This window comes from Dermacentor silvarum, chromosome 2 (genome assembly GCF_013339745.2).
Source record: "Dermacentor silvarum isolate Dsil-2018 chromosome 2, BIME_Dsil_1.4, whole genome shotgun sequence".
Taxonomy (NCBI): domain Eukaryota; kingdom Metazoa; phylum Arthropoda; class Arachnida; order Ixodida; family Ixodidae; genus Dermacentor; species Dermacentor silvarum.
The window spans coordinates 230,491,987-230,517,890 of record NC_051155.1 but is presented as its reverse complement, the minus strand read 5'-3'; the positions used below and the strand labels follow the sequence as shown (position 1 = coordinate 230,517,890).

Genomic DNA, 25,904 nt, shown 5'->3' with positions numbered 1-25,904 from the left:
AGAAAGTACGGTTAATCAAATATGCTATTGTGTTTCAGCTCAGTCCACCTCTGGCGTCACCGGAGTATACTTTGATGAACGCCTTGAGGGCGTATAACTCAAGAGCTTTTTTAGATGTTTTTGTCGGAAAATGTGCGACATGCTGGGCGTGCGCGTGAAAGTGAAAAAGATTTAAAATGCGCGTGCCCGACGCGCAGTGTTACATTCCGTGCGACTTTTTCAAGCCATATGCAATACGTTAACGTCGCATCATATAGCCTTTCGCTGCTTTCCCCCTTTGCGTGAACAAGCAGGAAAAGCCTGCGGGGTTGTTTGATTAAAAAAAAAATTAATTATGGGGTTTTACGTGCCAAAACCACGATCTGATTATGAGGCACGCCGTAGGAAATTTGGACCACCTGGGGTTCTTTAACGTGCACCTAAATCTAAGTACACGGGTATTTTCGCATTTCGCCCCCATCGAAATGCGGCCGCCGTGGCCGGGATTCGATCCCGCGACCTCGTGCTCAGCAGCCCTACACCATAGCCACTGAGCAACCACGGCGGGTGGGGTTATTTGATTCCCTTCCGATTTTTTTACTCGATGAGTCTGTCACGACAGTCAAAGTTCAGAAAAATGTCACAGTTTCGCCCTAAGGGCGAAGCAATGAATGCGATAGCAACACAGCAATGTCATACGAAGTAAGGTGAGCGGCTTTGGTAGCAATATGAATTGTAGTAAACATGAGCTGATTAAGTAAGCAGGTGTGCTGCGGCGTAAGTAGACCGACATGAAGAGAGACTCGATGACCACGAGAAGGCGCGTGTGAAACGGTGGTGTTGATGAGAAGCGCTTCCCGTGGGCAGCGCGTGCGAAGGGACACACCTGTAGCGCTGCACTGCCGATCCGGGCAGCATTGCGTGTGTAGCGTGCGTTGGAAAATGTGGCCCGACTATTACGAACTGAATGAACAAGCGTGGTGTGAGCGCGCACAAACACGAAGAGATCACACTGAATGACAGCAGACAACGACTGTCAAAACGCCGGCAGCAAGCATACGCCGCAGCGGGCGAAGGTACGTGCGGTCTATCGCTTCAACGGAAACTGAGCGGCGAATGCACTTAAAGGTCAGAGCCGTGTGGAGATAAGAGACGGTGCGAGCGAGCGACGAGCGCGGTTGTTGGCAGAGAAGTGCGCCCCCCCCCCCCCCCCCCCCCCCCCCCTTGCTCCCTCCGGCTCTGGCTTCCTGCTTCCTTGCTTGCGCGTGGGAGATTGAGTGCGTTCGCTCTCCGTGATAGCGCGCGTCTCCGCACGCTTCCTCTCGGGCATACGGCGCGCGGCGAAGATTTTATCTATAGGGAACCTCACGGCGACGGCGACGGCGACGACGACGCCGACGGCAGAAATCCGGTTCAAGTGTCCATATAATTGCTATCGCAATAAAAAGAAAACGGTCGGGCGCTCACGTGCGCGCCCGTTCAGCGTCCTTATCAGAGCCGTGCCTTCCTTTCCCTTTGCGTGAACAAGCGGCGAAGAAGCCGGAATGGCGATAGCAGCTATATCGTCACCAACAGATCTGGCCGCGCGCAGTCGCAAACGTGCGCTCCGTTTGAGCGAACTGCTATCTGCTCTTGGACCACGTGTCTTGGACCGCACCAGGGGGGCGCGCTGAAGTTTCCGCGAGCGATTTAAGGCGGTGGTCCCACTCCGGCGGCACGAGCCCCCCGTTTTCAGTACTTTTGGTGTAACCGTGGCGGCTCTTTTATTTAGGATATAAATTTGTGGTATATACCATAAAAAAGCTTAATTCTTGTAGATTCCAACTATGTATAATATAAGGAAATTGATTAATGTGATTTAGAAATAAATGCTCAAGAACAAGCATGAGATACATGGTTTTTGCAAACTGTGTCTCAGTTGTGACCATATTTAGAAGAAACTACCGCACTTACTGCATTGCGGCTTGCTCTATAGCTTTAGGAAATATTTATCTAGCTCCTAGACGTAGCAAATTAATTTTTTATTTTTACTTTTTGGATAATTTGCTTTTGCAAATTGCCAAATATTGCAATCTTCTGTTGTAAACAGCCCGGCAACTACATGCTCAAGGAAGCTAAATTTTTGATAAAGTAGAGTTCAAGGAATTTCCATTTAGGACACAAAATTTAATTCATGTAACTTTATTAGTTTTAAAGCGCAGCTTCGCAGCTTTATTACCTTCCCGCAAAAATGGGCAAAAATAAAACCAGAATTCTAAATATTGCTTATTTTCGGCCGCATTATTAGGAAAACGAATAAAGTTACATGAATGAAATTTTGTGTCCTAAATGGAAATTCCTTGGTCTCTACTTCGCCCAAAATTTAGCTTCCTTGAGCATGTAGTTGCCGGGCTGTTCACAACAGAAGATTGCAATATTTGGCAATTTTCAAAAGCAAATTCTCCAAAAAGTAAAAATTAAAAATAAATTTGCTACGTCTAGGAACTAGATAAATATGTCCTAAAGCTACAGAGCAAGCCGCAATGCAGTAAGTGCGGTAGTTTCTTCTAAATATGGTCACAACTGAGACACAGTTTGCAAAAACCATGTATCTCATGCTTGTTCTTGAGCATTTATTTCTAAATCACATTAATCAACTTCCTTATATTATATATAGTTGGAATCTACAGGAATTAAGCTTTTTATGGTTCATACGACAACTTCATATCTTAAGTAGAAGAGCCGCCACGGTTGCTCCAATAGTACTGAAAACGGGGGGCTCGTGCCGCCGGAGTGGGACCGCCACCTTAAAGGGCCGTGCTCATGCTCGCAAGCGTTTGCTCGCCAGTGCTCATGCTTCTCTTCCCAAGTCTTTTGCTCGCGTTCAAGCCTTGACCAGCGCCTGCAGATACGGTGCAGTTCCTTACGGTACGTATACGTTTACCTGCTATACAGCTTGCACGCCACTTTAGTTTTGGCGGGCCCGTACTGGCGCGAAGTTTAGACTCGAATATATTTGCATGCACGGTATGTAGCAGCACGTTCTTTTGTGATCTGGGAGGTAAAGTCGGAGTTTCACATAATTGGTTGAATGATTACAGAAATTCTAACTGCGTGTGGCCTTTAAGATGGCAGCAGCGTGCTGCATTGCGTAGTATACCGGGGCTTTGCTTTCTTGGCTTCTCCTCTGTGTAGCTTCCAGCACGCTAGCAGGCAGGAAAATAGTCTTGCATTGGTGTGGTAACTTCACTTATAGTTGGAGGATTGGAAAACTTTTTGCGGCATGAGATTCGTGAGACGACGTCCTTTAATATAGTGAGGCCATTCTATGATTAGCTAAGTGTTTAGGGTCCCCTTTAGGAAGAGAATGGTTTTATTGACATGTGACACAATACCACAGGGATATTGTAAGAGACACTCGGAAGGAGCAGTTGCCGGCCTTGATTGTCAGGCTAAGCCGACCTGTTGCTACAACTCACCAACACCACTGCTTAAATAAAAGTAGCATACTCTTGTAAGAAATTTGTTTGCAAACCATCTAACTGCTAATGACCTACTACAAGTCGTGTGTGGATCAAACCATTTGCCAGTTTTATTTCACTCTACAGTAGCTTTTTCATATCATATCTGCAACTTAATTCTGAACGTCATCGTACAGCAAAAGATTTTGAGAGAAAGTATTGCTTAAATTTATAAAGTAAATGTGACCGAGGTAAAACAACGGCACATATGTTGCTTTTTGAAATACCGAATCGCACATCTTTTTTGTAAATCAAGTGTGGCTTACTCACTTTTTTCTTCACTGTTGTATTACAGAGCAAACTTCTGTGGGCAGCCAGCGGTATCCAAGAGGGAAGGGACCTGGATTGCTGTGGTTACTGCAGCTACGTCTTATTTTCTGTGGTCACCTTTTCTACTGTATTAAAAAATTTTGTAAAATAATTCTGCATGTCCTTTAATTTATTTGTCAATAAAGCCGCTTTCTCACAAGGTCAGGTAATTTTTTTCTGCATGTTGTTATGCACATTTGCTTTAGATGTGTATTGCACATTTGATATATGTTAAACAATTTTATGCAAGTTATTATAAATAATACAACGTAATGCTTCAATTTAATTTTCAGTTCTACATAGTAGCATGTGTACTATGAAACTAGCATACGAATGCATGGTATGCGGAAGAAGTGGGGAATAATTTTGCGTACCACGTCATTGTAGAATGACAATCTATAAATGCTGCTTTAAAGACTATGAAACCTGCATATTGTTTCCGAAGCCATTATATCTTATGCAGGCTTTTATAGCTAGCTTTTATAAAAGCCTACAATATGCAGGCTTTTATAGCTTAATTAAGAATTTTGTTAGACGTCCCCAGAATTCTGTTATAATTTATAACAGAATTCCGGGAACGTCTAATAAAATTCTTAACTTGTTCTTGTCAAGATGTTTTATAAAAGCCTGCATAATCTTTCCAAAGTCATTATTACAGAATTCTGGGAACGTCTAATACAATTCTTGAAGTTGTTCTTGTCGAGATGTTTATTAGCCAACTTTTAGCGTAACGTTAGCAGGGCTTACTGAAGTACCTGTAGACGTCCACGGCTAGAAAATGTCTTGACCAGGACAGCTATTCGACTTTTGAATTATCCGTTCAGGACATCTTTTAGACATTAAATAGTTGCTTGTGTGTTTCGACGGTAGTGCCGTACACCATGGATACAGTGTTCTAGAATTCTAGTTCACTATACCATGGAGGTCTTCAGTACCTCTGAATAGTTACCGTCGCTTAAAACGGACTTTTCGCGCAGATTTACGCATGCCAGCGTGACTTCAGACGTGTCGTTTATTCCTTGTTTATTTGATTGTTTTATTTCTTTATTTTGCCGGATACAGATTGGTTCTGAGAACTGTACGGTGACTAATGCGTCATTGCCAATTAAATGAATCACGCTTGAAACGAATGTCTTTTTATATGTTCACGATCGAGTACATTTCTTTCCTCTTCCTGATTGCTATATTATTAACATTCCTTTATTAGCATATACGACTATACAGAAACCGTGCTTAAGGTCTTTCGAAAACTACTGTTGGCATGTTAACCAATATATACAGGGTGTTTCAGCGAACACTTTCAAAAATGTTTAAAGGTTGCCTGTGGCAGATTGCATAATTCTAGTCCATGAGTTGGTCTAATCGAAGAGGCGGACATTACTTGCACAAGAAATTGAAATGCATAATCGAATAATTAACAAAAATCACTAATTAAGTTTTCGACTAATTACCTGATGGCCCATATTGCAATTTACAAGTTGTAGCCGTGGAGTTCGCAAGGCGGATCCACTTAGAATGAATTCCCGGGATGACACCAGTTTCGAGATATTAATTCCCGAACTTTGCAGAGAAATGCATTGGCGTTCCAGTTAGTTTCTTAATACGTCGCTTTATGCATTGAAGCACAAAATTGCATTGAAGCACAAATGCATGCAACGCCAATGCATTTCTCCGCAAAGTTAGGGAATTAATATATAGAAACTGATGTCATCCTGAGAATTATTTCCAAGTGGATCTGCCTTGCGAACTCCACGGCTACAATTTGTAAATTGCAATATGGGCCATTAGGTAATTAGTTAAAAACTTAGTTTGTGAATTTTTGTTAATTAGTCGATTATGCATTTCAATTTTTTGTGCAAGTTATGTCCGCCTGTTCGAGTAGACCAGTTCATCAAATATAATTGGGCTATTTGCCACAGAGAACCTTAAATAAATTTTGAAAGTGTTCGCTGAAACACCCTGTATATATGAAGTATTTCTTCGGATCCGGTGTTTAATAAGTCAGAAGACGTGCATCCACGAAACGCACAAGCAGCTATTTGATGTCTGAAAGATGTCTTGGACGGATAATTCAAAAGTCTAATAGCTGTCCTGGTCAAGACATTTTCTAGCCGTGGACGTCTACAGGTACTTCAGTAAGCCCTGCTAACGTTACGCTAAAAGTTGGCTAATAAACATCTCGACAAGAACAACTTCAAGGATTATATTAGACGTTCCCAGAATTCTGTAATAATGGCATTGGAAACATTATGCAGGCTTTTATAAAACATCTTGACAAGAACAAGTTAAGAATTTTATTAGACGTTCCCAGAATTCTGTTATAATTTATAACAGAATTCTGGGAACGTCTAATAAAATTCTTAAGCTATAAAAGCCTGCATATTGTTTCAGAAGTCATAATGGCTTCAGGAACAATATGCAGGCTTTTATAGCTGTCTTTAAAGCAGCATTTGTAGATTGTAATTCTACAGTGACCGCAGTAAAATTAATGGCCACTTCAGCATACCATGCATCCGTATGCTAGCTTCATAGTACACATGTTACTATGTAGAACTGAAAATTAAATTGAAGCATTACGTTGTATTATTTATAATAACTTGCATAAAATTGTTTAACATATATCAAATGTGCAATACACATCTAAAGCAAATGTGCATAACAACATGCAGAAAAAAATTACCTGACCTTGTGAGAAAGCGGCTTTATTGACAAATAAATTAAAGGACATGCAGAATTATTTTACAAAATTTTTTAATACAGTAGAAAAGGTGACCACAGAAAATAAGACGTAGCTGCAGTAACCACAGCAATCCAGGTCCCTTCCGTCTTGGATACCGCTGGCTGCCCACAGAAGTTTGCTCTGTAATACAACAGTGAAGAAAAAAGGGAGTAAGCCACACTTGATTTACAAAAAAGATGTGCGATTCGGTATTTCAAAAAGCAACATATGTGCCGTTGTTTTACCTCGGTCACATTTACTTTATAAATTTAAGCAATACTTTCTCTCAAAATATTATGCTGTACGATGACGTTCAGAATTAAGTTGCAGATATGATATGAAAAAGCTACTGTAGAGTGAAATAAAACTGGCAAATGGTTTGATCCACACACGACTTGTAGTAGGTCATTAGCAGTTAGATGGTTTGCAAACAAATTTCTTACAAGAGTATGCTACTTTTATTTAAGCAGTGGTGTTGGTGAGTTGTAGCAACAGGTCGGGCTTAGCCTGACAATCAAGGCCGGCAACTGCTCCTTCCGAGTGTCTCTTACAATATCCCTGTGGTATTGTGTCACATGTCAATAAAACCATTCTCTTCCTAAAGGGACCCTAAACACTTAGCTAATCATAGAATGGCCTCACTATATTAAAGGACGTCGTCTCACGAATCTCATGGCGCAAAAAGTTTTCCAATCCTCCAACTATAAGTGAAGTTACCACACCAATGCAAGACTATTTTCCTGCCTGCTAGCGTGCTGGAAGCTACACAGAGGAGAAGCCAAGAAAGCAAAGCCCCAGTATACTACGCAATGCAGCACGCTGCTGCCATCTTAAAGGCCACACGCAGTTAGAATTTATGTAATCATTCAACCAATTATGTGAAACTCCGACTTTACCTCCCAGATCACAAAAGAACGTGCTGCTACATACCGTGCATGCAAATATATTCGAGTCTAAACTTCGCGCCAGTACGGGCCCGCCAAAACAAAAGTGGCGTGCAAGTTGTAGCAGGTAAACGTATACGTACCGTAAGGAACTGCACCGTATCTGCAGGCGCTGGTCAAGGCTTGAACGCGAGCAAAAGACTTGGGAAGAGAAGCATGAGCACTGGCGAGCAAACGCTTGCGAGCATGAGCACGGCCCTTTAAGTCGCTCGCGGAAACTTCAGCGCGTCCCCCTGGTGCGGTCCAAGACATGTGGTCCAAGAGCAGACAGTTCGCTCAAACGGAGCGCACGTTTGCGAGTGCGCGCGGCCAGATCTGTTGGTGACGATAGCTGGTATCGCAATTCCGGCTTCTTCACCGCTTGCTCACGCAAAGGGAAAGGAAGGCACGGCTCTGATAAGGACGCTGAACGGGCGCGCACGTGTGCGCCCGGCCGTTTTCTTTTTCTTTTTTCTAAACTTTGACTGTCGTGACGGACTCATCGAGTGAAAAAATCGAAAAGGAATCAAATAACCCCGCAGGCTTTTTCTGCTTGTTCACCCAAAGGGGGAAAGCTGCGAAAGGCTATATGATGCGGCGTTAACGGATTGCGTATGGCTTGTTAAAGTCGCACGGAATGTAACGCTGCACGTCGGGTACGCGCATTTTAAACCTTTTTCACTTTCACCCGCACGCCCAAGCATGTCGCACATTTTCCGACAAAAGCATCTAAGAAGGTTCTTGAGTTATACGCTCTCAAGGCTTTCACCAAAGTATACTCCGGTGACGCCAGAGGTGGGCTGTTACCACAGCTGAAACACAATAGCATATTTGATTAACCGTACTTCCTGCTACATAATGTTTCCAACAACATCTGTTTAACGTCTTCGCGTAGACCAAGACGTCTATCCGTTTGTAGCCGTTCCGAGAAGTTTTCAAGACGTTTTGTGTTTCGTGGGAAACACACACCACAGAACGCTACTTGCAACTATCGATTTATTCCCTTGTCAGCGGAATAAATACAGGAAGATACTCAAAGGGGGAGAGCGACAAAAAAAAAAAAAACTTTCCTAAAAAGGGCCATCCACCAATACCAAGCCGGCTTTGTCACGTGATCATTTTTGCTGCACTCGACATCGCAAAAAAGGAACGAGGATACCAAATTTCAGATTAGCGCGTGAGGAAATCTATTTCTTTTGCACTAAGGGAGACGGATGGCATGCTTACGCACATACTTCCCACACGCGCAATCTCAGCGGCTTCGATTATCTCTCGCGTCATTTGGCTGCCATCTTTGCTCACAATCTTGCATTTCTTAAAGAATGGCCGAGATCCGCAATCTCTACGATGTATCCCAAGGTGTCCGGCGACTGCTTTGGAAACATTATAATCATGCTCCTTTAATATTTTGTTCAGACATCGTCCAGTCTGCTGCACTGAAGTGGAACGGAACAGTGCAGTCGACGAACTTCTTTCTGTGTTGTGTTTCACAGCCTCGTTTCTGTGTGGCACCTGGGTTTACCTTCGCACACATGCTCAGCAATTTTTCCGCTCATCTTGAAGCGCGGCCAAGCGAGAATCTGCGCGTCGGCGGCGAGCCGATTCGGAATACCGTGCCTAGCAGCACTTAGCATTTCCCTGCAAAACTTAGCCAAGCCTAGTAAAACCTGGAAGAACTCCTGGTTGTCTATTTATATAGTTTTGATTATCCTGTACTTGGTTGCCAATTTTCTTGACCTCTTCCTCCTTTCCGTGTCCACGCCTTTCAGTTACAGATACTTGTCGCAGGTTCCTAAAGGGCACCACCTGTAAACAAAGTAAATTAGTGGCTTTGAAAAGAAAATGTCGTATATTTCGGTCTGGTTAGGAATCGAAGCAGGGCCTCCGGGGTGATGGAGACGAGTGCGCTTCCCTGAAGCCACGGCTGCTTCTCGGTTCTGGCTCACTAAAGGTGTGCCTATAGTGTGTGCGTGATTGCACACGTCACGTCGCAGCCACCTCGCTGACTAAAGGTGTGGCTTAGTGCGTGTACTAACATGCTGCACTTTATGTACTACGTTAATTGCTCATATGTGGCGTTCAGGAGGTCGCCTTTGTGTCACACGTGTACTTCCCATTGCGGCTCGTTATGTCTTGCAAGAAGTCTAGCCTCGATTGTGTAACTTAATGCATTACCAATATGTCTTCGAAAGAAGTCTAACCCCTATTGTATAACTTCATGTATTACCAAATGTGCAGTAGGCTTTCGCCTTCTTGTGTTACAAGAGTGTAACACCTGCCGAACTTTTTATACCTTTGTCGAGACCTGACGCAGCCAAACACTTAAGCAAGCTAGTGCACCGTATGTAATTGCAGAAGTGGCACACACATGAATTATTTCACCATGCATCGGTTGCATTCTCTCGACCATCTATGCAATTGCGGATGTTACCTGCTTCCCCGAAGTGATCAAACATGTGCTTTGTCGCTTACGCCTGGGGTTTGCATTCACCAATGCATATTCATTTTTGATTGGAATGACCGATAGCGCCGAGTGCAATGTCTGCGGTATCCAGGAGAGCAAGGAACACCTCCTATGCTACTGCCCGTCCTTTGAAAATGAAAGAAATTTCCTCCGCACATCTCCGAATCAGCTAGATCGACAAATTTTCACATGTAACAAGATCTTGGGACCATGACCTCGTATATCGCAGCTACAAAAGGCCACAAAAATTGGAGGACGCTTAAGCTTCGCCTTTAAGAGTGGAAGGTGAAAGCATTTAAAGATCCCTGACTGCTTCTTACTCTTCCCGGCAACTGCAGCTTATGTAACCGTAATGTTTACCGGGAAACGCTGGCGGCGAACGCTATGCACGAAGACGAGGTTTCCGGTAGAAACGCGGCCTCTTGCATGGGCCGATCCCGGAGGTAGTGCACTACCATGCCAAAATAGTTACATAATTTTCAGGTTTCTGTTATTGCTTGGCACTTTTATTGTTTCAGACTAAGCAGACTTAACATAAAAGGCATGCTCTGTCAGTGTTTTGTTTCATGACATTTGTTTGTGGGCTGTCATTCTCAAAATTCCGAGGAATAACTTCGCCCAGAACATAAGACAAGGTCTGAGCTACTTTAGTGATTCAATGGTGTGGACAATGTAACCCGCATATATCGTATGGCATATAGCAAGGCGTGGCATATACATATACCTAAATATATATGGCAATTTTCTTTAACAGACAACGCCGCCGACGGCGACACGATTTTCTGCGACACGGGGCCTTCAACGCTTTCGCATTAGAAGATGCTTCGATTTCTGAAGACTGCTGGAGTGAGTGACCATCTGTGATATACAGCACAGAACTATTGCTATGCCGGCGATATCAATAGTGGACTTTTTTTTTTACCTTAAGCTTTTCCTTCTCTTCCCCCCTCCCACAGGCAGGTTAACCTACCGGGCTCAGTATTGGTTGTTGTTGTTGCTTTTGCCTCAAAACATGGCTCGTACCCCCGAGGGGGATTGTCCCCACTGGGTGGATTGAAACGTACACCAAAAAATTTACAAAAGGGGTAAAGGCAAACATTCAAAATGAAGCATTAGGCAACTAAATGATAACACAGATATTTAGGAGACCTATACATTTTGGAAAAAATAAAAATAAAATAAAATGTCACACGGTCGGTACCCTGCACCGTAACTTTCCGGACGCTTCAATGAACTTGTGCAGAGCAGTAATCATCGACCCATGGCTTGTGCCTAATTGACTTTGGTTGCTAACCTGATATTTGCCCGCTGCATGCAGCAATCACGGCGTCCGCCAGTAGTGGACTAGTCAGGTTCTTGACTAGTCCAACAGCATTTTGTACCAAATGACAAAATGTATGGTGTTATAAGTTCTAAACCCAGATTACCAGTTGGAAATATGAGGAACATTCTGCGGAGGGAGGAGAAGGGGCCGGCAAGAAAGAAATGGTCAATAATTTCTGGTTCATTACAAGAAGAGCAGGTCTAGTTATGGATAAACCAGATCTATGAAGGTAAAAATTTAGGCGGTGAACTCTACAACGGAAACTTGATAACGTCACCTCTCATTGGCGTGAAAGGCATTTGCTCGTGTTCCACCAAAATTTTAGATGTCGAATATCATCCGCGGAAAGTAGGCGTGATTCATTACAATTTAGCAATCAGAATGAGAATCAGAATCGGTTTTATTGAAAATGAATAAATAGATTACAGGCTCTTAATATACAGAAGGAGGTCCTGAAGGAGGTCCTGAATAATAGGGGTTTCAAAGTAAAAGAGAAATCAGGAAGCACACTTAAGACCGGAGCATTTAATGAGGACGACGCGAGCGAGCCAGCTGATTCATTTAAAATGATTCCACTATGTCCGGGGAGCCAGACAAGGTGGACTTCAGACAAATTGTCCGGGACAAGAGTCGACTATCCCTGCCTTTGATTTATCCTTTTTCTTGTCTCTTTTAGTACGCTCGCAAAGGAGGTTGAAGCTTCGCGTGCTCGCGTTCGTGCTCTTTCTCGTGCTGGGGGCATTAGTTGAAGCAGAAGAGGACATTGTTCGAAAGAGACCGATTGAGAGGAGACAGCGCCTGACCAGCAAAGCGATTTCTCTCGAGTCCAGTGCGTTTGCATTCCAAGGTGCTTGAAGGTATGTGCATGTCTTCAGTCTTCTACGTGCAGGGTGTCGAACCTAACTGGAACTAAACCGAAAACCGGAACTGAACCGTTATTTTCACCTGAACCGGAACTGAACCGAAGCGTTATTTTCCCGCCAGCTTGGAACTGAAGGGGAACCAGAACTTGTTGAAGGAACCGAGCCATTTCGACAAACGGCTCAGAACGACCTGTGGACCCTCTGCTAGGGCACGTCAAACGGGAAACGCTAGACAAAGACTCAAAGGTGCCGTTGTCGCCAAACAATTCTCACGCTGCAGGCAAGACTCGAATAATTAAGTTCAAATAACCTCAACTCAGTTCAGATACTCATTATGTTGTCAAGTTTTGTGCGACCAAGCCTGAATGTACTGTGGCGTGTCCATAAAGTAATTTGTGTCCGTTAAATATGCAGCAAACTACAGAACGTTGCAAAAGCCCATAGCATACGTGATAGGCAAAAATAGAAAAATGTTATAGCTTCTAAGTTTCAGCCACTTGCATGGATGGTCGGGGGCTGTACACAACAGAATATCCTTTCTTTGGGCAACTGCTTTCACACATGCCTGTGTCGTTGCCAAAAATTAATATATTAGTCCCTCACTGGTCCTTTATCCTCAACGGGCGAAATTTCCACATGTGTAAGACTGTTTACACGCGAAACTAAATGAAATGCAATTTCTTTTCAACGAATTGTGCATTGTGGCCTTCGAAAACAAATCGCAGTATGTCTGCGATTTGCGTTTGCGGAAACTAAAGCCGTGATAAAATTCATATAGCCTATGCAGCAAGGTTCTAACTGATGTTGCAGAAGTCACGGGGCGCTTGTTTTGTCGTATATGGCGCTTTTTTCTTCGCGTCACGTAGAAGTAAAAATACTGCAAAACTCTATAATATCGTGGCCATAACTTTTCGCGAATCAATAACCTTTGGCATATTCGCGGCTACTAAACTTTGCGATTTCGGCCTTGTGCCTATACGGCACACTTCTGCAGCCCCTAGACGTGGATATTTACTCTATGTTCAAGGCTGATATGAAGGCAAAATTCATACATGAGTATGCTGGCACGTCACGGCGCAGCTAATGCTGTGCAAAGATGAGAGAGAGAGAGAGAGAGAGAGAGAGAGAGAGAGAGAGGAATAAGGAAAGACAAGGAGGGTAACCAGACGGTCGTCCGGTTGACTACCCTGCGTGGGGTGAGGGGATTCATGTGATCGAAAAAAGATGGCAAAAGGAGATGGCTGATTCTTCAGCTCCGCTGATTTTAGAAAATCATTAGAGCGCACATATCCTTCTGGTTTGATGATTAACGAGGCCAAGCACCCATGTGCAGGATCGTCGCCTCTGTAAAGGGTCGACCGTCGAGTTGGCTTTGCGCGCTCCGGAGAGGCTGGCGTTGGGCGTCAGAGCGGGTGCAGTGGCAGAGAAGAGTGATCGATGGTCTCCTCACAGTTACACTGATCGCACATAGGGAATTCGGTTATTCCGATAAGGAATAAGTTTATGCATTTGCTAAGGCGACACGCAGCAGGGGCGTAGCCAAGGGGGGGGGGGGGGGTGGTTCAACCCCCCCCCCCCGAAATCCCCCCCCCCCCCCCCCACTTACCCACCCTTTGTTCTCGTCGCTTCGCGCTGACATAATTCATGAAACCGGTGCTACTATCACAATTTCATTCCTGGGCGCTTGCGTTTGGGTTGGTAGAGAGAGAGATAGAGAGAGAGAGAGAGAGATAGAGAGAGAGAGAGAGAGAGAGAGAGAGAGAGAGAGAGAGAGAGAGAGAGAGAGAGAGAGAGAAATAACATTTATTAGCCCGAAGGAACTGAAGCCCAAGTCCGGGCCTCCTGGTAGGCTCATGCCTCCTGGCCCAGCACGTTCTTGACGTGCTGCACCAGAAGCGGCCACCATAGTTTTTCAAACCTTCGTGGGGGTTGGTAATTTGCCGCGAATTATGTCTGCATATGGAAAAAACTGTCACGGTGTTTGTCAAGGCTTTGACACTCTGTAAAGTTTTGGGCGAGAATGTGGCGGCCGCATTCTGAAGCAACAAATGCGCAACAAATGAAGCAACAAATGTGGCAGCCGCATTTTAGATGATGGCGAAAACGCTCGATGCCATTTACTTAGATTTAGGTGCACGTTAAAGACCCCATGCAGGTAGTCGAAATATCCGGTATACATTTCCGCCGTTTCCCTTCAGGTGCCGGTTAGGCCGCGCTCGTGCAGGATCTTTTAGTCTGCGCGAGAAACGTCTCTTGTTTGCGATTGCGCCCCTACGGAAGGCTGGTAATTACTGTTGTGTTGTTGAATCCCAAACCAGCAATTACGGAAGGCTGGTAGTTGCTGTTTTGTTGTGGAATCCCAAACCAGCAATGTACACACGAAGGGGTTGATGCCAGCAGTGAAATTCCACCGACTCGCAACAGAATGCACGAAACAGACAGCCGACAAGCATGAATTACTGTTGTGCGCAGTACAGCGTAAGTAAACTCTTGTTGCAGGCGCTGACAGTTCTCGTCGGAGTTCACGCGTCCTGAGAAATTGATTATGTGCACTACGCACTGAACAAGACCGGAGTTCATTCCTGCATCAGCTAGTACACCAACTAGTCGAGATTTTGTGAGGTACGAGGCCGCTTCCTGTTTGCACCGGCGTAAGTGAAGCAGAAATGAGTTGCACGCACTACTTAAAATGCGTACACATGCCATATTTATGCTGTGCGGTGAAATATTCTGTACAATTCTGAATCTGTTGACGTAAAGGCAAATGACGGCTGCACGCTCGCACACAGCAGAAGACACAGCGGCCCATGCACTTGCCGCAGGAAATGCAACCCTCTCGTATGAGGGAGCAGGGCGACGAAAGCTTCGAAAAAAAAAATTTGCCGCGTATCTGCGTGCTTCGCTGCAAATGTCGTCGAAAGACGATAGTCTTCTGCCGGCCGTACTACATGAGTGCTGGTCTGATCCGCGGCCACCCGTGATGCTGTTCTCGTACCATTTCCGTCCTGGCATGAAGGTTTGTTTGAACAGATTTCATTTTACCGCATTATTTCATCAAGCGGCCATTTATGTTTTGCCCTGCCTCAGACAGCGCTTCCTTTATGTTGAATCGGCCGCATCTGGCTGGCATTGATAAAATTGAGGAGGCGCTGCGTGAGACATGGACGCCATCTGGCAATACATCGGGAAACATGAGCTTGTGCAGAGGGTTTCCTTCCTCCATGGCAGAGGGCGCTCGTCGGCGCGCAGTCGGGGAACGTCGTTCGTCGGCGCGCATAGCATGGCATTTTCAGCGCAGCTTAAGAAACTAGGGTCTTTAGAGTTACGTATCTATGTATTTTCTATTAAAGGAGCACACCTCCTAATACTTACCTAGTGATGTTGCGCCGCCGATATGCGTAATATTTTGTGATCGATAACGTTCACAAGTATGAACAGCCGTACCAGTTTAGGTAGTGTGGGCGGTAAGCAAGTGGTCCAACTTTGGCCTGGTGGCTGAATCGGGTGACAGACAAACAGACAGACAGACAGACCAAATTTTCAGCGTTTAAGTTCCCCAAGAAAGACTATCGTCTTTAAAAAAAGCCTTACGCTTTTTGCGCGTATTTAAGTTTTCTAGCGCAAAGACGCAGCGAACAAGCTATTGCTATGAGAGTAGGTATAGCCTGGCCACACGTGCATTATCGCGCGTATAGCCGTCCTTGACTTGTGACACGCACTTCGCCCCGACGAGGACGACGCCATCTACGCTTAACGGAAATTAACAATTAATGATGTCTTCTCCGATCGCACGGGTCGTCTCAATGATGCGTTTCCGAAGACTGGTCCATTCAGTAGCACGATGAGAGACCGTTGCTCCAAACGCCCACTGTACCTGTCGTACTTACTGTATTTACTGAGCTTATTTTACTTTTAACTTAATTTCTTCACAAGCACACGCACACGCGAGGGGGGGGGGGGGGAGGCGATCCATTTCTTTGATATACATGTATAGAGTCTTCTTAATTAAACTACCGATATTTATTATCGATCACGTGACGTAGAGGATAGCAGAAGCTTGCTCCCCCCCCCCCCCCCCCCCCCCCGAAAAAAATTTCTGGCTACGCCCCTGACACGCAGTCATAGGTGTGACAACAGTGTTTAGTGTCACGCCGGCTGTGGTGGCAATCGTAGCTGCAGTGACGGATCAAGCATGCGCAAACGATGGTCGGAATACTCTAGAGTTTTCCAAAGAGCCAGCGTGATGTAGCGAGTAATTAGTTGAAGGTCCCTGCGTGCGTCCGTTCTTAATAGTGGTATGAGCATCGCTTGTGCATTTTCATGAGCTGATCTGGTAGGTTCGTCAGCAAGATGGTTGCCGAATATGCCGCAATGACCAGACAGCCACTACGAAATACCATCACGTCCTTTTTCGACCACGGCGATCGTAAAATACTATTCTGTTGCTTCGTGCCACAATAGGGTGGGCGACAATTTTTACTTTCATGAACCTTCATCCACCTTGCAGGCTTTCACAGAACTGATTTGTCACATTTTCCCGCGCATTCCCATGACTCAACGCTGCCTACAGGTTTTGAAGGGCTACATTAGAATCGCAGAACGCTGGCCACTTAAATGGTGATTCCTGTTGAATATATTCATTAACAGTGACACGAAGGGCTGCGAGTTCTGATTCTGTGGGCATGGTCATATGCGACTTTGGGAGTTTAGCTGTGAATAGATGTGCCGGTACAACTGGTGGCTCCCCGTACAGCATTTGAGAGGAATGGAATAGCGCAGGCGTGCTCAGCCAAGTAAATTGAATGCGCCACGTTTTAGAGCCAGCAGAACTAGCCGGCCAAATAACATTTTACTTTCCAACATTGTATCCACATTTCGTCCCTGATATTGTCGCGTGCGCACAGATATCGCGACATTTTCCAATCGTGTAAAAATTTCAAATTTGCGGAAATTAAAGCCATGATAAAATTCATATAACCTATGCGAGCAAGGTTCTGACTGATATTGCAGAAGTCACGGGGCGCTTGTTTTGTCGTATGATGCTTTTTTCTTCGCGACGCTAGATCGAATTTTCTTGAACTACTGCTTCAGGAGGGTGCATGTATCCGCAAACGGATGCTTCGGGAGCGAACCTGAGATTATAATAAAGTAGGCGGCGCAGGCACTCCGGGGTATCCAAGGGGCAGCGGGGGAACCAAAGCTGGAAGGTGAAACCCATGTCAGGGGATGTTCGCATACCAAATTGGCTATCGGCTATCGCAGACAGCCGATCTTATACATCCCTGGCACGCGCCGGCCTCGGCGAGCCCCAGTCCACGGACCAGTCCGGGTTCCACCTTTGATGTCCTCGTTTCCCGTTTGGACAGGTACCGCCAATAATACGAAATAATGACACGTTGGTAGAACTACTAAAAAAAATTAGCGTATAGCTTCCGCTAGAGGCGCAATGCTAAAGAGACAGCGGAGCGGATGGGCACCTAGCTAGTCCAGCTTAAGGGCTAGGCTAAGCACTACCAAGTCATCCCCAGCATTTCCCGCAATTTATTGATTATTGATCAATTATCCATTAGCTATTGATTGTCTATCGATTGACTATCGCAAGGTATTGGCCACGTATTTGAGCTAGGCTAAGCACTACCAAGTCATCCCCAGCATTTCCCGCAATTTATTGATTATTGATCAATATAGTGGTATGAGCGTCGCTTGTGCGTTATCATGAGCTGGCTTCGTGCTTTAGTACGGGATGGCGAATAAACAATTTCAATTTCAATTATCGATTAGCTATTCATTGCTATATCAATGACTGCCTAAGCTTAAGTAGTCCCAACCATGCTTAGCTAGACTTAGCCAGGCTCAGCTTCGCTAGTTCAGAGGAGCATGCGCCATTACGCTTGGACCCTTTCTGCACTACCGCCAGGATCGACCCACATTTTCTGTTTACGACAGACATATTACAAAAAAAAAAGGAAAGAAAGGCCATTAAGAAATATAATCACGCACGCCCAGCCAACAACGCGAAGTTCCGGGCTACAGCTACATGCGACATCTGTAACACCAGTCAGAACCTTGTCTTGTATTTATATGTATGTGCAAGGAAACTTACGGTGATGTTTTTAGAATAATGGGGCAGGGGACACTTTTCGCAAATATGGGAATTTTGGTGCATGGAAATGGGAATTATTGTGCAAGGTACGGAACATCACGGGCTCCATCAGCAATTGACACCTCCGCGTCGAGCGCGTCCGCTTGACGGCTAGCCATTACAACAAAGTTTCAGCCAGTATAAAAGAGAGTGGGGGAGCTTCAACAGTTGTGCAGCGATTACAAGACGTACTGTTTCGTGTTATCATTTGCCAGTGTGGTTGGCAGCGATATTGCCAGCTCGTGCGTTTGCTGATGTAGCCTCAAGGTGTCGTGATTCATGGATGGTACGGTGATATGCAGCAAGTTACAGAAGAAAGTGATTGTCGATTGTGACAATCAGTCGGTTGTTGCTGTCAGAATTGTTTTGCTTCTTTCCAGTTGAAGTTTTCTACTTTACAGTTTGTGTTCTCCGGTTTCTCAGTTGCTGGATCTGTCCAAGCGGTGAATATAGCCGTTTTCATCGGGGAGAGCGAGAACCTCCTCTCTGGACTGTGGCGTGGCAGTGCAAAGGCACGCGCGGCAGCGTCTGCAGTGTTTTTGCGCGGGTATACACGTGCAATCGCCACAGCCCAGAGATCATTATGGCAACGCCCTGGGCGCTCTCGTTTAAAGGGCCTTTCTCTTTTACCGGATTTATGACTAATAATCTTGTGCAACTACTGCAGCACGTCCTCTTGTAAGGTGTTACGCACCATCTTCATGCCGTAAGAATGTTTCTGCATCTTCAGTTGCAGCTCTTAGCGCCCTAAGGCCTCACACGGTATCGGTTGTTTGAGCGATGTCTCTGCTGTGAATGTCACGCACCCAACGCTCTCTTGCGCATTAGTTTTTTTTTGTGCTTTGGTTTACTCACTTCAACTTTATCTTCCAGGCACTGGTCCATCTGATCAGTACTTCTTCGTGTAATCCCAACGTTTTGGCTTCTCAGTGCTTCCTCGACACCTGTCTACGCCAGTTTATCGTAACGCAATAGGGCGGCGCCTCCTGCTGGCGTATCCTAAATCGATGTGTAAATTGAGCCGCGCGAAATAACGCGGAACGAGGAGGCCAAGTGATGAGGAGGGTCTTCTACTGAGGACGGTCAGCGCTACGGACAGCGCTGGCGCGCAATGCAGTATTAGTGCTATAGTCTCTGCTTTAAAGAAAGTGCGCATCACCATAGCGGAGCACAAAGAGACCGGAAAGAAGTCTTGGCCGAAGGATTTGAATGGAAAGCTGATCGAATTTTCGCAGCCACACACCTTATGGTGTATGCCCGCATTGGCGCCTTATGACATCACGATAAATCTATATCAACTAGCCAAAATTGCAGTTTCTGATAACTTTAGGCGTTAAAGAAAAAAAAGTCAGGGCCTGCGCGGCACACGCAGCGCAGTCGCAGCGTAAGCTGGTGGAGCGGCTCAATAGTAGCTTCACGCACAACAGGGTCTTCGCGGCAATCTCTTCGCCTCGTTTTGACGAGAATGATCTGAACTGTCCGCCCGGCGTCGACGGTGAGCTGCGGCTTGTAATGCTCTCTACACAGCAGTCTGCTGAGCCCGATCAAGCCTTACAACTGCAACTTACATGCCGGGCACGCTGCGTTTGCCGGTACCTTAACTAGATGGCGCCACCATACTAAAGGAGGCTGGGAATCGCGTTTTTTTATTTTATTGCGCGCCTCGTCTGAATCGCATCTCGTCGTCTGCGCCTGCGCACGCTGCGTTTGCAGGCGCCTTACCTAGATACCCCCGCCATACTGGTGGAGGCTCGGGTCGTCTGCGCCTGCGCGTCTGCCTAGGGAGCGTTTATAGGGCATTTTTCCGCTGCCCGATAGCAAGCGCTTTCGTGGCTCAGTGGTAGAGTATCTGGCTCTCACGCTGCGGGCGCGGGCTCGATCCTGGCGGGAACCGGGTACTTTTTTCGCATTTCCGGCGATAGTGGTTACGGCGGCAGACGCCATCGGCGGCCGACACCATCGCGAACCGAAACGGCTATTGGAATGAGCCCATAACAGCTTACGCTGTAATAGCGCCTAGCGCTATACTCGAACTTGCCGCTTCTCCTTATCAATTACATTTTCCCAGTGCTCCCATGGCTGACGATGAGGATCACGGGGGCCAACATAACGCCAAAGCCGAGAAAGGCCGGTGGGGCTGGCTGCGCCGCTTCGCTCGCTCAAAGACGTCCGAGAAGCAGGAGAAAGCCGCGCCGCCCAACTTGACGGAGGACAGGCCAGCCTTGGAGCATCCACCCCAGCCTGCGGAGATTCCGGCGATCGAGATGGCGGCGCCCCCTCCACCTACGAACGAAGGCGACCGTCACTCGCTCAATGGGGGCCAGGATCTGCCCGCCGTGGATCAACTGCTCTCCGGACAGGAACGCGACAACAAATCGTTGGCCGCTTCGACGCCCACCGAGCACCCTGCTGCAGCAGCTGCACCTCCTGCGTCCGACGAGAAGGCCACGACGCCGAAAAACGAGGGCAACTCGCCACGCTCTTCGAAAAGCGACAAGGGCGCACAAGGCTCCGTAAAAGGCAGCAAGGGAACACAGCCGTCAAATAAAAGCTCGACTGGCAAGGAGGATCCGGCGGTTGCCGAGCAGAGTAAAGCCCTGGTGCCGGCAGCTCTCGACGAGGCGTTCTACGCTCAGATGCCCGAGCCGGCGCCGCCTTCGGCATCATCGCCACCCAGCAAGCCCAATCAGCGCAAGCTGCTCGTCATCGGAGTGGCAGTGCTCGTGGGCATCGTCGGGCTGCTGGTCATCATGATGCTCCTCGGAGGCTCCAAGACACAGACGGGCGGCGTCACCACGGTGAGCTGCGAGTCTGAACACTGCAAGCACGTCGCCAAGCTGCTGCTCGACAGCGTCTCGCCGGACGTGGATCCCTGCGACAACTTCTACCAGCGCGTCTGCGGAGGGTGGAAGTACGGGGTAAGCGACTGCGCGGGATGATTTTTGACCCGCGAGGGGAAGGCAAATGACGCCCTCGTTCTGTCTTGACAGTTTAAGTTCGTTTCATTTTGTTTAATCGGAAATGAGACGTTTCTTTGTTTTTGCTTTTGTGCGATTGTTCGGATTATAAGTAATATATATATATAGAACGCCATAGTAGTATTTTATTGCTCCAGACATGTAATACATCACATGGCTGAGGAGATGGGGAAAAAAGCCACTGTATCGCGGCTTGACAAAGCTCCCATCCCCCGTAAGTACATGAAGCAGTTGCATGCCGACGGATGATCCACTCGATAAGAATATTGCAAACAGTACTTTAAGCGAATACTATAACATAACTGAAATCTAAAATTCTACATTACCACAACGACTATTAGAACTACAGAAAGAAATCACAAAGATATTTTCTGAAGGTTCTTATAAGAGATGTTTTTGATAGACAAATCATTTAAACTATGGTTATTTAGAGTTGACGGAAGAGCATATTTCAGTGCCTGCATTCCATAATTTGTGCGCGGCCGTGGCACATACCAGAATTCATGGTATATATATATATATATATATATATATATATATATATTTTACGAAATGATAAATTCAAGCACTGAAGCGCTGAACCTAACTACAAACCATATGCACAGCGCCCCGTTATCACGCATTGCGCGCCATTCATGGAACACGTCATTTACTCGCTTATCATGAACCATTCGAACACCAGCCATTTTATCCACCCGTCACAGCATGGGTTTCGTAAGGACCTTTCTTGCGATACCCAACTAGCTCTATTTATTCATGCTCTGCATGTAAATATTGATAAACGGACCAAGAGCAAACCCCTGAGGGACACCAGCTGAAGAGACCGGAAGAACGGAAAACTGTTGATAGAAAAAAAATTGCGCATGAGTTAGGAATGTTTCAAGCCATTTTATTACATCGGGGTTTAAATCTAAAAAAAAAAAAAGTTTTTGTAGCATGCGTCGGGGGTGAGAGACTTTGTCGAATGCTTTTTCATAGTCCAGAAAAATAGCAGTAGTTTGTTGATTACAGTCAATATTTACATGCAGGTCATGAATACATAGAGCTAGTTGGGTTTCGCAAGAAAGGCCCTTACGAAACCCATGCTGTGACGGGTGGATAAAATGGCTGGCGTTCGAATGGTTCATGATGAGCGAGTAAATGACGTGTTCCATGAATGGCGTGCAATGCGTGATAACGGGGCGCTGTGCATATGGCTTGTAGCTAGGTTCAGCGCTTCAGTGCTTGAATTTATCATTTCGTATATATATATATATATATATATATATATATATATATATATATATATATATATATATATATATATATTTCTACGAAATGATGTAATAAAATGGCTTGAAACATTCCTAACTCACGCGCATTTTTTTTTTCTAGCAACAGTTTTCCGTTCTCCCGGTCTCTTCAGGTGTCCCTCAGGGGTCTGTTCTTGGTCCGTTACATGTAGTAGCTTACTCCTACATGTAACTTGAAAAATTTGGATGTTCGCTGATGAGCTGCTAGATTTACCACACCGTTAATGTCACAAAAGAGCGCGTAATCGAAGCGCGCGATATATTCATTCATTGTACTCGTACGTCATAAGCGTGTCACCACAAAAGGCGGAATGATTTACAGTAGTTTGCGGACTGCCGTACTATAGCCAGCCTTGATCTTTTTTGCAAGTTCTCTTACAGTTCACTCAATCAAGTGGCATACATCACCCCACATGCAAGAATATCACAATGCACTGCTCACCGACTTCAATCTTAAAACCACTATCACACACAACTACCTTGTCTGTTTAATTTTTTCTCCTAGCAATATCAGATTTGAATACCCTTCCCCACCATGTTGTCACTATTAATAGTCACCATATGTTCACTTGTGACGTTTCTTCAGTTTTTTTTTTTTTGCAAATTATTTGTCCGTTCTTGTTCGAATGCATCATCTAACACGTGTAATTTCCTTTTATTGTCACCCTTATTTTTTTTGAAGTGTACATCCCTTTTATATTATGTATAAAATTACTTATGTGAAATTGTTCATTATTTATACCTGACCCCTTATGTAATACCCCTGATAAGGGGACTTTAAGGAAATGAACTGACCTCTTTGTTTTCACAACCCACACTCGCGGGAGTATATACATCAAAGGCGAACGCTTCATCTATAAGCTCATGAGAAGCACCTGCACGTGACAGTTTGCAAAAGAATACCCACGGTAGTCTCTATGCTTCACCTGCAGGGGAGCCAGGGCGACGTGCTGTTCGAAAAGCTTATCGATGACGTCACCGATCTAATACGGACGATGGAGGTGCCTCCCACAGGACAGTCACCGGTACAGAAGGCCGCGCTGGCCTACCAGACGTGCGAAGACATCGTCGCTAAGAACAACACCAACCTCACCACCCTCGTACAGATCCTTGAGGAAGCCGGACTCTACGCTCCACCCGGTTGGACGGGGCCCGTCAACGCTCTGAACGCGACGTTCCTCCTGCACTTCAGGTGGAGCATCGCCGCTCCAATAAAGTTCACGTACGTCCGCCCCGCGCACCGAGGACTCACCCTGCGGATGGCACCCAGCGAGTCACTGAAGGCGTATGCTCGCAGGAGGCAGGAACCTGGCTTCTACGATGGACTCAGAAACGATTACGAGGTGTTTCACACTACGTTCGAGCCCAACATGCTTCCCAACGTGACGTACGACCACTGGAAGAAGATCGACCAGAACGTCGTTACGGATTCGATGAAAATTTTGAACACGCTGGACTCGACGAACGACTTTGCCGGTTGGAACGAGACTACCATTCAGGACGCGATTCAAGGCGTTTCACAACAACAGTGGACGAGCATTCTCAACACGTACTTTAACAGCAGTAATTCCCTTAGGCTTTACGTGGACTCTCTCTTCCTGTTTAAGAAATTCATGCAACTTCCGAATCAATTTGGTGCAATGGAATCGCAAGCCTATTTTAGGTGGTACATGGTAGAAATCCTGGCGAGGAGAGTGTACGCGCCCTGGATAATCAGGGAGTTCCCAACGTACCAGGACGCGGTGAAGTACCAGTACCGCTTCTGCTACGCCATATTAGAGCAGACGGCCAGCTACGCGTTCTTAGCGCCGTACGTCTCGAAGATGTTCACCGCGGACGTCAAGTCCGACATAAAACAGCTATTGCAAATGGTGCGCGAATCTTACAACCAGTTGTTCGCCAAGGGCGACCAGCTCCACTCCAACGTCAAGAGGCTACACAGCTACGCTAACGATACGGGCCACGTTTTCGACCTCCTGTCACTCTCACAGGAAAGCTCACTCCAAGAGAACTACGCTACATACGAGGACATGACGTCGGATCCGCTGCTGAACTGGAAGCGACTCATGGTCCGGCCGGAGCACTTCCCTCTGGAGTCACGTGTCAACGGGAACGGCCGGCGTTCATCCATCGGACCTGCTATATTACCGAATCAATGGCGTGTCCAACGACATCATCCTTCGGCCAGACGTGGGCGTCTTGCCGGCCTACGATAGCGGCGCGCCCCTACTGCTCAAGCTCGCCAGCCTGGGTTCACTCATGGCGTCTGCCATGGCCAAGGTGCTGTGCGTGACTCTGGAAAACACGACGCGATGGCGCGCGGCCGCTGACTGCATTTTCAGCCTGCAGGAGCCCAGTAATGACACGCAGTCAGGCGGAAAGATGATCATTCTTCAGCGCGTTATTGCCCTGGCGGTCACCGTCTCTGCGGCCATGACAGGGACCAAAGGCGACGACAAACCATTGACCATCCCTGGCGTGCCCGACCTATCCGGCATGCAGCTCCTGTACGCTGTTTGGTGCTATCAACAGTGTGGTGAGAGAGACGGCGCGCGCTTATGCAATGAACCTCTCAAGGAAATCGGTGTGTTTGCGGATGCGTTTCAGTGCGACGCTAACGCGATGATGAGAAGAGCGAATACGTGCACTGCGAAGTGGTTTAACACGCAATTGCAAGCTACCACTGTGCCGGATGACAGCGAGCAGTCGGAAGGCGTCACGCAGTTGGGCGAGACAACGCAGTCACGAGAAACTTCGCCGTAGCGATATAGCTTATCTTTAGTTTTTGCACAATAAAGCAGAACCGATTGTGTTTTGATTTGGTACCGTATATTCGCCCCCTATGGAAAAGTTAGAGACGGCAATGGCAACTGCTGCGCACTTGCCCTGTACCCTTTAAAGTGCAGACGGCACCTACAGCAGAAGTTATTTGCGGCTTGTAGTAAAAATGCACTGCAAATTGTTCGCACTGTGTTACGTTTTCTCGCTGCTAATAGCAAGGGGAAGACGAGTACGTACGTGTTTGCACGTGTAATTTGTTCTCTCAGGCCTTGCTAACCGTTGGTCATTATAGGGATACCAAAAGCTCGTGACGCCTCCTCCGAGGCTAGCGTGCTCCAGAATTTTTAGTAGGACAACTAGGTCGGTGTTAACACAACTGTAACAATGAGAATTGACACGTGTGCTGGTGCATTAGCCGCGAGATCTGCGGAAATTCTTATAGTTAAAGGAACACCAGTGAAAGGAAAGGTTGGGCATCCTTCCTTGTGGAAGCTTAACAGGAAGTAGATTGAAAAGGCAGGAATGAAGATATGGTGGTTACACTCATAATTAATGGCAAACTCTGCTCTTAAGAAACGATTTTATGTGCTCCCAAAAAGTTCAGTCGAATATACTTGCGAGTTTCATTGT

The 25,904-nt window shown here is 46.2% G+C and overlaps 1 protein-coding gene across 1 annotated transcript; it reads left to right on the top strand.

Moving 5' to 3' along the window:
- Positions 1-10,646: 10,646 nt before the first annotated feature.
- LOC119440741 (uncharacterized) lies at positions 10,647-25,315 on the top strand. Its single transcript, XM_037705623.2, has 3 exons — positions 10,647-10,740; positions 20,292-21,141; positions 23,426-25,315. The coding sequence occupies exons 2-3, from the start codon at positions 20,299-20,301 to the stop codon at positions 24,707-24,709; spliced, it is 2,127 nt and encodes a 708-aa protein (XP_037561551.1). The 5' UTR covers positions 10,647-10,740; positions 20,292-20,298; the 3' UTR covers positions 24,710-25,315.
- The last annotated feature ends 589 nt before the right edge of the window (positions 25,316-25,904 follow it).